At 38.1% G+C, this 15,623-nt stretch overlaps 1 protein-coding gene across 13 annotated transcripts in view; it reads left to right on the top strand.

The window, feature by feature from the left end:
• Window positions 1-15,623, top strand: part of NTRK2 (neurotrophic receptor tyrosine kinase 2) — a 204,569-nt gene that overhangs the window by 28,050 nt on the left and 160,896 nt on the right. For all 13 annotated transcript variants that reach the window (XM_027731830.2, XM_027731832.2, XM_027731833.2 and 10 more), the window contains exon 5: window positions 2,750-2,904. In XM_027731830.2, coding sequence (XP_027587631.1) covers window positions 2,750-2,904 — 155 coding nt within the window. The remainder of the gene's footprint in view (window positions 1-2,749; window positions 2,905-15,623) is intronic.

The following is a 15,623-nucleotide window of genomic DNA, read 5'->3' as shown; positions in this document are numbered from 1 at the left end:
ATTAAATATTCGAGCTAGTGAAAATACAGTCTTCCACAGATTTTCAAATTAAGATTCTCTCTCATATTCTTATATAGGCCTCACAGCTGCTATGCTTATGGTTGGCTATTGAAGAATATTTTTATTTTCTCAAATTCTTTGAGTTGCACTGTGCTTTATATAATCATTTAGTAATGAAAGCACTGGTAAACATATATTTATTGATGGTTTCAATATTAACATTTTTATCTTCTGTTACATCAACTGGATTTTTTTAATTGGTATACATTCCAAAATTTTGGTCATCTTATACATTCTCTGCTAATATGCAGAGAGCCTGCAGAAGCTTTAGGAGGGCTGGGGCTGCACTGGAGGGGGAGACTGCTCTCCTGGAGCTCAGAGCAGAGTCAGAAGTTGTCCAAAAGTGCAACAGCAGACATGGAATCCTTGTTCTTTTCTGGTGAACTTCAGCATGTGAGAAGTGAAATGAGGAAATCTTGGTGCCAAAAAAAGAGGTTGTGCCCTTTAGGTATGTTTTGCTGATAATTAAGTTGGTATAATTAGTTTCTTTAAAGCCCAGGGAACATTGCTCACTGGAATTTTCTTTCGTAACTTGACGGTCACTGAGCACTGTGATGGAAAGACTAGCTAGTTGCAGAGCACTCCCATTGCTTCATGCTCTGTGTTGGTCTGTTGGTTCTGCATGAAGAAGCAGGGGAAGGGTACTGGGAGTGAGCCAGACATGGGAAAAAATGGGTGATACAAAGGTTAAACAGAGTAGTGATTGAGAGGTGGAGTCAATGGGTGATGAAGTACAAGTTGAGAGAGAAAGGAGATACAAAACTGAGATAGAGTGTTGTGGTCTTGGGAAAGGGAGTGTAGGAGTAGATTAACTGAAGTTACGCAAACAGACATTGTGATGAAAGTGAGATAAACAAACATAAAGTAAGGGGAGGGATAAAAGCAGAGCCTGAAGGGAGGAACAGTAGTGATAAAATCAGTATAGTTGAACAATTCTGTTGATAATAATTAATACGTAGGTGGAAGATCAGAAACAGGGGAGAAAGAAGAGTGCGGGTAGATGAATCTGAGATAAGAATGTTGCCATAAATAGCTTCTCAGGAACCTTCTGACAGAAAGCTGACAAGTATGCTTGTACTGTTAGTACTCTTATAAATCAAAATGTAAAGGGATGAAAAGTTCAGGATAGGCTGTAGTTGAGGCTATTCACCAGGTATTATAGAGATGGAGGTGTCACTTTGGAAGGCTTCTTTTAGAACAAACAAACTGCACCTGTAAATTTACAGCAAACAAGATAAAGACTCATAATTTGCTTTTGCTAGGTTAGATTCTTTCTTTCACACAAGTGTCTATAAAGGGCCATTATGCCTCCAGCATCATGCCTATGATATGCCTACCTCCTGTGGTGCATTTAGCACAAAATAAAAGAGTGGAAGAAAAAGACAGCTCAGCCACTGGTCAAGAGACATTCCTCTTTTACAGGGAAGCTATAGGATGAAACAGAAGATGGAAGTAAATCTGGCAGTTTTGAAAATGCATGTCATAGGCTTTGACCCAAGGAATCTTCACGTTCATACTGTGTCTTGCACAAGCCATTTTTGTCCATGCTGTTGTGGTGTTGAAGTCCAGCAGATGATTTCTGTGATTATAAATTGCTCCTTCAAAGACTTTAGAGGATGAGCCCTACATTTGTTAATCCTCAAAGCATTTGAGATGACTTTTGGGGGAACAGGTTATGGCTCCGATAAACTGATTTTTTAATTATTTGCACACTTTATGTCCTTAGGAGGCTTTTATGAGCATAGATTCCGTGAGAAATTTGAGCTTTTGTGCGTTGAAAATACCCATGAATCTTTGTTAAGAAAAAGTTCACCTTCTAATGAAATGCCTTTAATAGTTACTCACTCACCCACTTTATTGAATCTCATGTATGCCTGTAAAAGAAAAAAAAATAATACTGGGTAACTATTTATGTAGACATTGGGATGTTTCTGTTTCTATTTAACTTGTGCATTACTGCATCACATTGTTATGTAGTTTTATTAAATTTTAAAAGTAGAATTTGTTAAGTTCACTAACCTGTAAATTCTATGCGGTGTACCGTATCCATTTCTGTTTCAGGGCTGTGTTTTCAGTTAGTATTTCTTCATGACATTACCTAAGGTTTTACTGTGAGATTTTCTGAAAGTTTTGTAGTACATAGTAGAACATTAGGTAAAATCATTTTTAATGATTAGACTTTGTTAGTGCATGTATATAATCCATGAGTGTTTGACTCTATAAAGAATTTACAGTCTCACAGCAATAAACTATATTTGAGGTAACTGAGGAGAGACTCAGGTGTAGAAAAGAGGAATTCTGATCTCTGCCTATGAAAAAAACGGACCTTCATAGAAATGCCAGTTCTCCAGTTGCTCCTGATTTACCCTGATGAATTGGAAATAGTAGTCAAATCTCCTGTGTGATTTCTCCCACCTGCGAGAGTTTGGGTCCTTGGTGCACACAGAGCTTAGTTCCCTACATGGAAACTGTTACTGACTCGCAGCTTGCACTGGGCTGTTTACCAAGGTTGCTTACCTTATGCTTCTTAACTAGAGGGTTCAACTTGCATACTTCAACCTTCTTAACTAAAGGATTCAACTTCTACTTTCACTCAGCTGAATGCCTGGACTCCCCGTGCCCCTCATTTTTTTTTCTATATGCATGACATGTTTTTTCTTCTAAATAAATTAGTATTTTTTTGCTATAGGATATTGGTGGACAATCCATTCAAGTGTTCCTGTGAAATCATGTGGATCAAGAAATTTCAAGAGACCAAGTCTTACACAGAAACTCAGGATTTATATTGCACAGATGAGAACAACAAGAGGACAGCCTTGCTGGATATGAAAGTCCCAAACTGCGGTAATATTCTTTTAACATAAAACTACTGCTAAATTATTGTGAGCCAGGAAAAACAAACATGCTTTTTTACAAGGTACCTCTCAGAATGACAACAGTGCTCTAAAAGAAAAGTTTTCAGTGGAGATATTGACCACTCTGTCATCTTTCACTCTGCTTGTAATAATTTTGGTAACTTCATAGAATCATAGAATATGCTGAGTTTGAAGGAACCCACGAGGATCATTGAGTCCTACTCCTGGCTCTGAACAGGACACCCCAAGAATCACACCCTCTGCTTGGGGGCATTGTCCTAACACTTCTTGAACTCAGACAGGCTTAGTGCTGTGACTGTTCTCTGGGGAGCCTGTTCCAATACCCAACCACCCTCTGGGTGAAAAATCTTTCCCTGATGTCTAACCTAAACCTCCCCAACTCCGCTGCATGCCATCTCCTCTAATCTTGTCACTAGTCACAAGAGTGAAAAGATCAGTTTTTGCTCCTCCACTTCCCCTTCTGAGGATCTTGAAGACCACAATGAGATCTCCCCTCAGTCTCCTCCAGGCTGAACAGACCAGGTGACCTCAACTGCTCCTCATATGGTTTCTCCTCCAAACCTTTCACCACTTCATGTAAAGTTGTTTGTTTTTTCTCTTGATTCTTTAAGGATGTTCTTTATTCTAGTGCAGGGAAACAGAATACTGATTATAGGTAGCACACAAGAATTATATAGAATGCATGTGCCTTTGTTGAAGTAAATAGCTTCCAAGCTCAGTAGACATGAAATTTTACCTCCTTGAATTTTTTTTCAGGTATTTGTGGTTAATGAAGTCTTTCTTTTCCTTCAAAAATACGAACTGTAATACTAGGACCATAGGAAGAAATTTCAGAAAAACTGTCTGCTAATTGAGACTGATTAGCAATAGCTCTGGTCTTCACGCATAAAATTCTGCTGAGTTCATTTGTAAAGGCTATACAAAAGAGTTATATCAAGCTTGAGTCTGTGGCATATTGCAGCATACTTTTTCGGTTATCATGTATGGATCTAGAGATAGTGAAAAAATGATGTAACCCATAATGCCATCCCCTTTTGTTTTGTATATGAAGTTGTTGACTGTATATGGTCCTGGGACAGTGGGGGAAAGGTTTCACCCACTAGTTGAAAAGATTTCTCCTCCCCTCTGTATGAGGGGCAGAGATGGGGTGTTTCTAACATGATATCGCATCTGCTGGACTCTGGAAATTCCTTTGTGGAGTGGGAAGCTGGGGTGCCCAGCAGCAGGAAGACAAGAAGTAAGAGGAGCAAGGGCATCCTGATTTGGGTTGGAAAAGCTGTAAGTGAAGACGAACAGCAGGACAAATTATACCTTTTCTCCTTCCACCTTTGCCCATTGAGTGTTCTTTTCTGCACTGCCTGTATGGAGGATATGACGTCCTCTGATAGCAGCTGCCAGTAAAGAACAGCCATGATGGGGACCTATTGCAGGCCCAACAAGTGCAGCATTTAATGACAATGGTGCCTTTTGTGATCACATATCATGCTCCAAGTCTTGTGTCCAGCTTCCTTCTGGGACCAGGTGTGGTGGTGTATTCATGGCAAAAATAGTGCTAGTGTCTGGTACAATCAAAAAAACCCCACAAAACAACCTGTTTAGGGGTTCTTGTGAGCTGCAGAGTAGGTCTTGTGTACTCTAGGATCTGATTTACCTGAAATGGGAGATGGTACCTAGCTGAGCTCCAGCTGCATAGACTAGAAGGTAGATTCATGTGCTGGGTGTAGAGAGGTTGGTGTGCTGTTGGAGTGACATCAGTTAGTGCAAATCAGGAACTCCAGCACAGTCTTTCGTAACATTCTTGGCTGGCACCTCTATGAGCTACCAGGGAGTTGGGATTTTCCTTTGAAAACTTTTGATGTTAAATACCCAGAATTAAACCTATGAGACATTAGTTCTTCCTCCTGATTTCTTAACCATCTGCAGTCAAAACAGGCTTGTCTCTGACCTCTGGGTGCTGTGTAGGTGCATATGTGTGTACCCATGCGTGCATCCTGTGGGCATATCTTGACTGAAATACTTGTCATGACAAGGGAAGGTGGTACTTCCAACTAGGGAAGGAAAATGAGGAGGAAAGATGAGTATATACAACATTTAGATTGGAAGTTGCAGTATGTGCAATTTGCATATGAAAAACATGCATTGTTTTTAAGATTTGTGTGGATGTCAGCACATGCCTACAAATCATTTATGTTAGCTTTCAGAGTCCAAATATCACCAAGCTTTCCTTAACATTATTTCCTCTATCTTTTAGATGCTCTTTCCTCTTAATTTACCTTTTCCAAAATGAGCCAATACAGGGTATAGGTTTTTAATAAAGATGACAACACAGGCTTTTCCTAGACACAGAGCAGAGAATCCCAGATAAAGAGGAATGACCATTTTGATGAAATGTGTTCTGGAAGGTATCTGAAAGATCCAGTGCATAGCTCTTTCAGTATCTTTGCAGATATTTTTCTGTATTTTAAAGGACAAGACTTAGTTTCAAAACAAAACGACTCATGATGCTGGTTTATTTCATTTCCAGAACTTTCTGTGAGGCTAATAGGTAGAACTGAAATAGAAGGGGAATTCAGCTTTTTACGTATGTGAACTTTTTCTTCCCATGAGCTATGTGACCTTTTTAGCTCCCTTTAATGTTAAGAGAAATTTTTGGCATGCAGGCCTCTGCATTTTGTTAATTAGATGTTTTCTAATTTTTCTCTGCTAATCGAATAGTTTCATCCTATATTCTTGTTGAATTTGTTAGGTTTGTTTTTTTAAGTTAGAAAATAAGCAAACACACCTATGTTATGTCTTCAGGTGTTATGAATTACTTCATGATATTATAGTTTATATATAAATGCGTATATAAAAATACATATAACATGTACATATACAGTTTATATATATACATATATATTACAGTATGTGGTAAATGTTTTGGCAATAGGATGTTTTGCTACTGTGTGTTGTGAATAAATCTCTTGCTGAGAAGTAGGTAGAGACAACTATGGTTTCTTGATCGTAAGGCTTTAGTTTATACAAATTGATGAGAAAATTAGCAAATTTCTGTGGTACTTTACTTATTGTTTGTATGGCAGAAGTGTTCAATAATGTACTGAGACTGATTGCAGTCTAGATGCCATCAACTTCGTGATTTATTTTCTTGAGGTTTAAATTGAAGTGTGCTCACTATCTAGAAGATCCTTTCCAGCTGCAGTATTAGAAGTGTCAATCAATAATTTTTTTTTAACTGCATTTGAAATGTATTTAGATATGATGAAAATTGTCAGATTCTCCCAAGTTTTAAATTCACACATAATTACTATGTCAAAAGTTTTCAAGTTGCATCTACCCCAGTAGAACCTTCTGTGTAAGAAATGATGGTGTTTAGTTTTGCCATTTTCACAGCATTTGCTGGTTGTCTGTGTAGCATGGACAACATCTCCACCTAGTCAGTCCTCTTTTGTTTCCACATGATAAATAGCATTAGAAAATCAAAAAGAGAACTAAATAAGTAAACACTTCGTTCTTATATTACTTCTGTAAGTTCTGGTGGCAGTTACCACCAGTGTGTTAAGTGCTTGCAAGCAAGGCATGTTGTATACCTGGCGTAAGGTCACTCAAAAGACCCAAAAGACCCAAGAGATCTTCTCCAGATCACCTGGAGCTCACTCAGTGCCAGGGAGGCAGGACCATGTCTTTGGGACTGGTTGCTGATGTGTTGCTCACTCCCTCTGGTAGGCATTCAGTTACTCAACTGTTACTGATTTCAGTGATACTGGAAGAAATCTTTTTATCTTGTGATGTTTTGGGGAAAGGAATGGCTTCTACAGCTATCTCTGCAGTCCTATGCAGACCTCATGTTGCTCTGGATCTCAGTCTGGTAATGGCATTTTGCCTTATCTGGTAAATTATGCAGATACGATGCCTAATCAGTTTTTCAATTTTGCTTACTGTTGCAGCTTGGATGCTTGGTTATCATCTATGGTTTTTCAGATGCCTTCTGTCTTGTCATTGGTCATGTATGCTTGTGAAAATCTACTGAAAAATGTCGCAAATTGCTTCTGTGTACTAATTTGCTGTACATATAACTAAGGTATGTTTAGACTTGCGTGTTTACATATGCAGCTGTGGAACTGTTGTCTGGTCTGAGAACTGTGGGATTTTATGAATGCTCACATTCTTTTCCTGTCTCCTCCCTTACACATGAAGTATTGCAGTGTTGCTCTTAGTGCTGCTTCTTGTGGATGACTGACAAAATTTTAGAAGTCATTGTAATGTAGAATTTCAATCTAAGGTGATGGATTGCCCATTTCTTGCTTGTTGGGGAAAGCCATGAATTTTAACAGGCAATTGTTCAGATGACTGCAAATGTACTGGACTGGATCTGGCTTCATTTCAACCTGTTTCTGATGATTTTTTGGTCCTAGAGGTAAATAAGTAAATGGTAATACCAGACTGGAGGCAGGTGGTTATAAATTCTAAAGGGCAAAAAAGGCAAACTGAAGGATTGACACATATGTTTCTTTGAATTTGCAGAAAAGATTGTGTTGTCAATAAAATAGGCAATCATGGCACAGTGCAGTCTAAAACCATAAGTAAAGGCATAATCCAGTGGGTGTTGACATTTTTTTTCATTATCAGCCAGGTTTCACAGATAAGACTATTAGAAGGAGAACATTACAGGCAGAATGAAGCGAGTTTAAAAAAGCCTTAAGTGTTCTTAATGTTTAGTTAAAATATTCATGGAATCCGTGGCCTGTGTTGTTTTAGATGTTATTTTGGCTCAAAATCTAGATGTGATGCATGATGTTTGGTGACAAACTGTTCTTATTTTCTCTGTAAGAGTTTTGATTCTTGTCTGTGATCATGGGCTGTGTGAAAAAGTTTCATTTTTTATGAGACTTCCACAGTTTTGGGGTTTCACTGTTGCTCCCAAGTTGAATTAGAGTTTTCCATACTTAATTAAAACAATTTTTTGGCTTATAAGTGAAAACAACCAATAATTTATGGAGTTTGAAAAGGCAACAGGAATCTTATTTTCGAAGACACATACGTAACTTCTTTGTGAGCATGTTTGTAAATCAAACATGAACTTTAATACAGATGTTTAGACATGAACATCTACATGATATGTAAATTAGGGATTGTGAATGATGATAATTGAGTGATGTATTTGAATGTCTCATCTTAAAAAATAAAACAGATTTTTGTTTGGTAATTCTGATTCAAGTTCTACTTTAATTTCAATGAAGCAGATTTGTAATACAAAGCATGTTAGAAATAGAAGGAAGCAAGACACTATCCAAGGGAAAGAAATGTGTCTGGATCACTCAAGTATTGTCCCTGAATTCAGCATATTGTGCAGGTTTGCAGAGGTGCTCTCTATGCCTGACTTGACACACCTGTCTAAGTGTGGAGTGCTAATCCACTGAGTAGAACAGCTGTCTGACTCTTGTCTGGCAGTATTCTTACTTTGCTCTTACAATCAATCTGGGTGAAGACTGATGACTAGATAACTGTATTCTGGAGTCTAGAGAAAGTATCTTTTTCTTTAAAAGTGGAAACTTTTCATGAAGGCGTCCCTTCAGTAATATGCTTGGTATACCATATATTTGGTATTGATAATGAAAGCCATAATTTTACTTGTTTATATTGTTCTCTGAAAATATTCCTGTTTCAGGATCACGTGTTTGCAGGATTACACAGGTCAGCATTATTTTGAGTATTTTCTAGACACACATGAAATTCCACAAATAATGATACAGGAACTGCAACTGCGTTACATGCACTTAGTGAATAAGAATCCATTTGTTAGATGTTTGCATAAGCTACTTTAGGCCTCATTAACTTACATTACAAGGGCTGTTTAGCTCTCAATTCGTCTGTTAACCTTGTGGTTGCCGTATTCAGCCCAACTTCACTACATATCTTTGGTTTTCTTTTGAAAGTTGTTATGGATAAACTGAAGCTTAAATACCAGGTAACAACAATTTCTTTAGGTGTAATTTAATTTGCTTAGCCATTCAGTGAACATGGCTAGATACCTTCATGGTAGTGCTAGAAAGAGAAATGTTGACTAGATTGATAGCATCTGTAGAAACACATAGTCTCAAAATTCTTGCAGACAAAGTGTTTAAATAAATACTGTGGACAAGGTCAATTAAACAATTCAAGTGCTGCAGGATCCTGCGGCTTCCTACTAAAACTGAGACCATGTCTAGGGACCTTAAAAGAAAGGTCCTGAGCAAAAGTTAAGGAGCTGATGTAAACCTTGGAAATGTAAGCCCTTTTTCTGATTTGAGATATCAGCAACAACCTTCAGAGCTTCTGTACAGGTTGACGGCAGAATTCAGCTCACTGTTCAAGTGAATTTGAGTGGTGTGGTGGGTTGACCTTGGCTGGATGCCAGGTGCCCACCCAGCCGCTCTATCACTCCCCTTCCCAGCTGGACAGGGGGGAGAGCAAGATGGAAAAAAACCCAAACAATTCATGAGCTGGGATAAGGCAGTTTATTTAAAGCAAAAAGTAAAGTGAAGCTTTACTGCAGAAGCGAAAGATAACATGGTTTATTCTCTACTTCCCATGAGCAGCAATGGTCGGCCACTCCCGAGCAGCAGGGCTTCAGGACGTGTGACGGTTCCTCAGCAGGCAGCCATTGGAGACAATGAATGCCTGCCTACCTGCTCCTTGCTTTAGCTATTCTATCTGAGCTGACATCATATGGTATGGAATATCCCTTTGATCAGTTTGGGTCAGCTGGCCTACTTGGGTCCCCTCCCAGGATCTTGCCCTCAGCTGGGGAGGGAATGTTACAGTGCTGATGCCCTTCTCAGCAGAAGCCAAAACAGTGGTGTGTTATCGAAACCCTTCTAGCTACCAATGCAAAGCACAGCACTGTGAGGGCTACTGTGGGGAAATGAACTCCAGTTCAGCCAGACCCAATACAAGTGGGTGCACAGCTGTTGGTGGTTTTCACCTGCACTGCATTCATTTGAAGCCCTGGATGGGGGTATTCTGTTGAGGTAGTGCTTATTGCTTTGGTTGTGAAGATGAGTTAGCACGTTTTGTGGTCTTTGCTGTGGTACACGCTGGCTCTATATAAAAAAGTTTGCTTCTAGTGACAAGTTCTGTTGAATACAGTGATGGAGTGTTTAAAGGCAAAGTAAGAGTGCATTGGCTGTGGGAAAGTGTACTTTAAATTAGACTCATCATCTTCTGGTGGAGACTGTGCTTATTTAATTGTTTTCTGTGAAGGTTCCCAGCTGAATGTTACAATCGGGTGTGTCATGATTGGAGAAAGATTTCTTTTAGTATTTTAAAGTATTTGTGTGGCTCAGTGAGCTGCCACATCACTCTTTCTGCCTCCTGAGAGAAATACGTTCCTCCATAGACTAATGAGGTAGGTGCTGTAAGTATCGCATCTGGTGCAGTAAGAAAATGAGAGCTGGAATTCTAAGGTGTACTGAAGCAGCAATCCACATCTAGCAAGAAGATGTCAGAAATGAGTTTGTTCAGTGTGCATATGCCTTCCAGCTTCTTATTAGTAAATGTTGAAGGCATGGGACAGTCTTAAACTTTGGTCTCAGTGACTTCCTCAAGTTCAGTTCAAGAATATAACCTGCAGCTTTGGAGATAAAGTACTCACCACCGATCTGTAGAGTGTTTGAGCCTATTCTAATTTAACTGTATCTGACCTGTGCAAAGTACCATTTGGTACATTTGGTCATTGTGGAAAACACCCATCAGGATTTTCTGTGCCACATGGCAAGCATATGTCGATTCAGTGATGATTTAGTGCTTTATTCAATGGCTGCATTTTCCCCTAAAGATTGAAAGAAGTTTTGATATGGGACCTTTTTTTTAATTTACACTCACACTTGGTCAGCAGAGTATGGAAATTTACTGAGGAAAAGGGTCGTAATCCAGGATTCCTTTTCGTCTTTTCCCCTTATATCTCTAATATTGATGCCTTTATTTGTCATTTTAATCCGTGGGAAATTTCAAATTTTGTTGTTCATAATGGCAAAGTCCTAGTGGAGCAATGGAGAGTAGTGCCTGGTGGTTAGTGCAGTGAAATGAGAACAGGAGAAGAATGGGAACTTAGGCCTTCAGAAAAAAAAGGAAAATGGAGATCTTTGGGCTCCAGAAGATAAATGAAAGATGATAATTTGTTTCAAATGTTCCTTATTTCTGCTAATCCTGTATTTTATTTGCCTAACATATTTTTAATGCTCATTGAAAATGTTTGTGGATATCATCTTGTAATAACTTTTGTGAGATTTCTGCAACTTATCTCTGTGTATTGAGCATTTTGATTCTGTGTTTGTGATACAGTAGGAAATGGAAACATTTATTATTTATCTGTCTTTAATTCACACTTTGCATGTAAAATTCTGGGGTGTCCTGTTTATAGTGTTTTAAAGATGCAGCCAGATGATTTTTGGCCCTGTCATTTTGCAGACTTTAAGTGGAAACATGCCCGCTTACCCAGTGGCTGAAATCTGGCTCAGAGTTTTTTGGCTGCAGGCATTTAAGTGAAACTTAGGAGGTGAATCATGTATCTAGCATCTCCTATCTTTATAGCTAGAATTACTAGAAATTTTCCTGCTTTGTGTTTTTTAAACACTTAAAAGCCCATAGGAAAAGACCTTTGAAATTTGTAAATATTACTGTATTTTTCAACAAGGCAGAACTTTAATAGAATGATAAAAGAAAACTGTTTCCCTTCCATTGATAAAACCTGTTTTGAGCCAATGAGACCTCTGAAATTTCAAGAGCCATGACAGTTCATAACAAATTACATTGTGAACCGTTCTGTTTTCAGGCTCAAGACAGTACAGATAGTGGGTGTTATGAAGCTGTACTGTAGTGATGTAATCAATTGTATGTTTTCTCCCTAGAGAGAAAAAGCAAAACCAGGGGAGCCAAGAACCTTAGACTGTATTGAAACTTTATGTGAGGCAAGTAGACTGGATTTGAGCCACAGTACCTTAAGAATTGTGGTGGATATTTTATAGATCAGTGATTCTGGTAGTCTGCCTTTACATAGTTCAGTTTGATAGATGGTTGCTGCCTCAGTATTAATTTAATCATTCTGTGTCTGATAATATCTACTAAAAAGATGATTAAGGGTTTCAGATAAGGATTAAAATGACCTTATTAGAAATCAGATGCAGTTGGCTAATTTCAAGAAAAAAATTTTCATGGTAATTACTTGTTCTTATCGCAGATTGACCTCCAAAAACATGCCAAACAAAAGGGAGGTGTCATGGGCCACAGTGAAAACCATTTAGTGACACGGCATCATGTCTAGACTCCAAGGATTTTGTTGACAGACCAATGAAAATCAGGGACTTAGTGTGAAAAGGATTTCATAAATGAATGCAATATTGAATTTACGGTATTCTCCCAGGTACTAATTTATTCATCATGTAATTTCTTAGGTATTAGTGATGCTAATTGACCATATTGAGAGAATTGTTGAAGATTTTTGAGCAACTGAACAAATCCCAGAACTGAACAGATGAGAGCTGAAGCAGAAAAAGTCAATCTGGTACTAATTTTGTACAAATTTTTGTAGCTGAAGATAGTGAAACAGTATCCTTGGTGTAATGGTGGATTTGCTTATTCTGGCTTAAGACCATCACCTTCGAAAAGTAGCTTTAGTATACTGGCTAAAGTGTTCTTGCTGCTAAGAGTTGAGCTACAGACTACAGCTTATATTAATATTCAGTTATTTCTTCATTATGTCATATCCTTCCTTTGACATACAATGACGATCTGGCTCTAGTAAGGCCAATTTAAGCTTTCTATAGAAAGTACTAAGTAGCAGCATGAAGCCTTTGAAAGCCCTCTAGGAATTTAGGCACATTCATTTTATGAATTTCCATTGACAGTTGCGTAGCCTGATGTAGTACTAACCTTTAAAAATTGCATCCAAGGTGTTTGGTTTTGTGGTTGCTGAAGTCCCAGCTGTGCACAGGAAAGATGTGAGTAATTCCCTAGTGATGCTTGGCAGTTCCACTGTCTGATGGCCTCAGGTCATCCTTTTGCACTAATGATGGTTTGTGAGGGTAAATGCCTCTCTTCCCTACATAAGGGGGAGTTTGTTCCTTCTAAAGTATGAGATGATATTTGGAGAAACTCAGCTGGCACAAATGAGTTCCTTCTGCTTGTCTCTGTTGTGTCTAGTTGTGCTGGAGTGAGGGAAGTGACTGCTTATTCTAATCCTGAGCTGCCTATAAAGTGTAAATCAAATTGAATAAAGTGGGAATAAAGTGTAATCAAATTGAATAGGAGAAAAGATATTCTGTATGTGGTGAAGAACATAGCTATTATATACCAATGCATAATGAAACACATGGATTTTAGTGTACTTTCTACATTATAGTTTAAAGTTCTCAGTAACAGGTTCCATCCTCCCATTTTTGCAGAGATTGAAAAGCTTTGGATAGATTATCAAGAAGAAAAGGGATTTGAGAAACAAAATAAAACAAGGTAATCTTAAGGAGATCATTCAGAAACTCTCTTTACTCTGTTCCACCAGAACAGGAGAGTACTCAATAAATTTGAAGGTCACTGAGAAATTTCAGAACTGGTAAAAGGGAATTGCTTTTGTATACAGCCTGAACATTACACCTGTAACACTCATTGCTGCAGAAGGTTGCTAAGGCCAAAAATACAGCAAACTTGAAAAAGACATTGGATACTAAATGGGTCATTGCTGATATCCAGAGTTATAATAATTATTGCTATAAAAGTTTGAAACAGAGATTGTGTTTGAGCTTTGAAGCACAGAGTAGTCTCTGTCTGACAGATATCAAGATGAAACTTATAGAAAGATAACGTCATGACTACCTTTTATGGGCTCTTATCCTACAGTCTGAACTTACTATGCTGGCAGTATACAATAGTATTTAAATCTGTTGTCTGATTGCATGTATCAATTGCTGTTTGCAAAGTCCTTTAAAATGTACATCTGTATCGACAGAAGCGATAGCCATCTAAACCCCTGTATTTAACCAAATTAAGTCAGAAGTGAAAGCAACATGGTTGGATATCTTTTATAAGTGTCAAAATACTACCGACCCACATAAATGATCTCACACTACACAGCATACAAACTGAGCATGTATGTATGTATGTTAAGGTCCAATGTGTTTGTTTTTTTTTTTTAAATACAGTTATTTTTCAGTACAGTCTTGCTGCTAAGTCTCATTGCTTTGTTGGTAAGTGCAGTGCATCACATGTCTGGATATGAAGCCTTAAGCTACTGTCCACTTTTCTGAAATAGAGCCACATCTCAAACAGTGTGTATTCTGAGTGTGTATTCTGCTGTGGAGCAGTTTGGGAGCCACTGGAAATAAAAGCAAAATGACCTTGCAGTTAAAGTTCATTATCTCAAGACATGTAACCAGAAAAAATGAATCCCAAGGTGTTTCTTAGGTTTTCCACCCACCTCATGACTGGGAAAGAAAGTAAAAGAAAACACACACAGCAATGTGATTTCTATTTCTAATTCTATTCTATTCCATTCCATTCCGTTTGTACTTCTTTTGAGGCAGAGGTCTTGCAACTGGTTTTTAGTGTAACTTTAGGAACCTATAGAATAATAAGCAGTAATATTTTATAACCTTCTGGCATGATGTAGCTGTTTTCATTAGAGACTTAACACCAACATGACATATGTAGACTTTTGCAAATAAACAGAACTAGATTTAATTCTGGGTGAAAAACAGAGGCAGTACTAGAGAAATTAAACTTCAGTCACCTATCCTGTACATAAACACATTGCAGGAAGAAGTTGTCTCAGAACTTAACAGCTATCAAAGCAGAGCTCTGAGGGACGAAAGTTGTTTTTATTTTACTGGTGGTTTCACCTGAAATGATATGTTAGTAGGAAACGTGCAGGTTTGCACAGTGAAATGCTAATCTACCATGTAGACCTTATCCCAAGTGCTAGGGCTAGGAAGAGCAGAGACCTTTAATCTCTTTGGATGTTCAGGTCTGGCAGGAGTAATTGTAATGGTTTTCAGAGATGGTGTGAAGGTGTAACTTTATGAAGCAAATTATCTCATTACTTTTCTCCTTGTTCCCTAAATAGCATAATTAATATCCAGATGTTCCCTAAGATTAGTTTTATTTCCTGCTCACCTAGTTGACAGACACTGGTGAGATTTGAATTCACAGCAGGCTAGAGCAGATGGCTACCTTTGCTAACAGATTACTGCATCAAGGCATACAAACTCCAGCTCTGTCTCAATAAACTTCAACATATGATTTATAAAGTGAACATAATAGAAGAAATCTATGATGCCTATAATGGGAATCATATTACAGCACTACTTAAAGCACCAGGAGAATTGCCTGAGCAGTTAGTGTATACTTGTGCCGATCTCCAAATCTTATTAGGCAAGAAAGCATTGCCTGGGAAATTATTCGCCTTCTTTTCTGTATTAATTCCTTTAATTTTTTTCTTTTATTGGACTAATTAAGGCAGATTTCCAATACATATAGCTTCTATTGAACCTCCAGCAAACATATGTGTTCACGCTGCTTTGGCAGTTAATTACTTGTTTTGGATATTTTATATAAGGAAAAAAGTCTCTGCTAAACTTCTGTACCACCAAGCCCATGATGAAAGTGCTGTACTCTCAACTAAAAAAAAACCAACAAAAAGAACTGTTGTTTCAGAAAAAGAAA

This window comes from Pipra filicauda, unplaced genomic scaffold (assembly GCF_003945595.2).
Source record: "Pipra filicauda isolate LSUMZ 115617 unplaced genomic scaffold, ASM394559v2 scaffold191_size1418713_pilon, whole genome shotgun sequence".
Lineage (NCBI taxonomy): Eukaryota > Metazoa > Chordata > Aves > Passeriformes > Pipridae > Pipra > Pipra filicauda.
The sequence above is the reverse complement of the archived record's forward strand: the minus strand, read 5'-3'. Positions and strand labels throughout refer to the sequence as shown.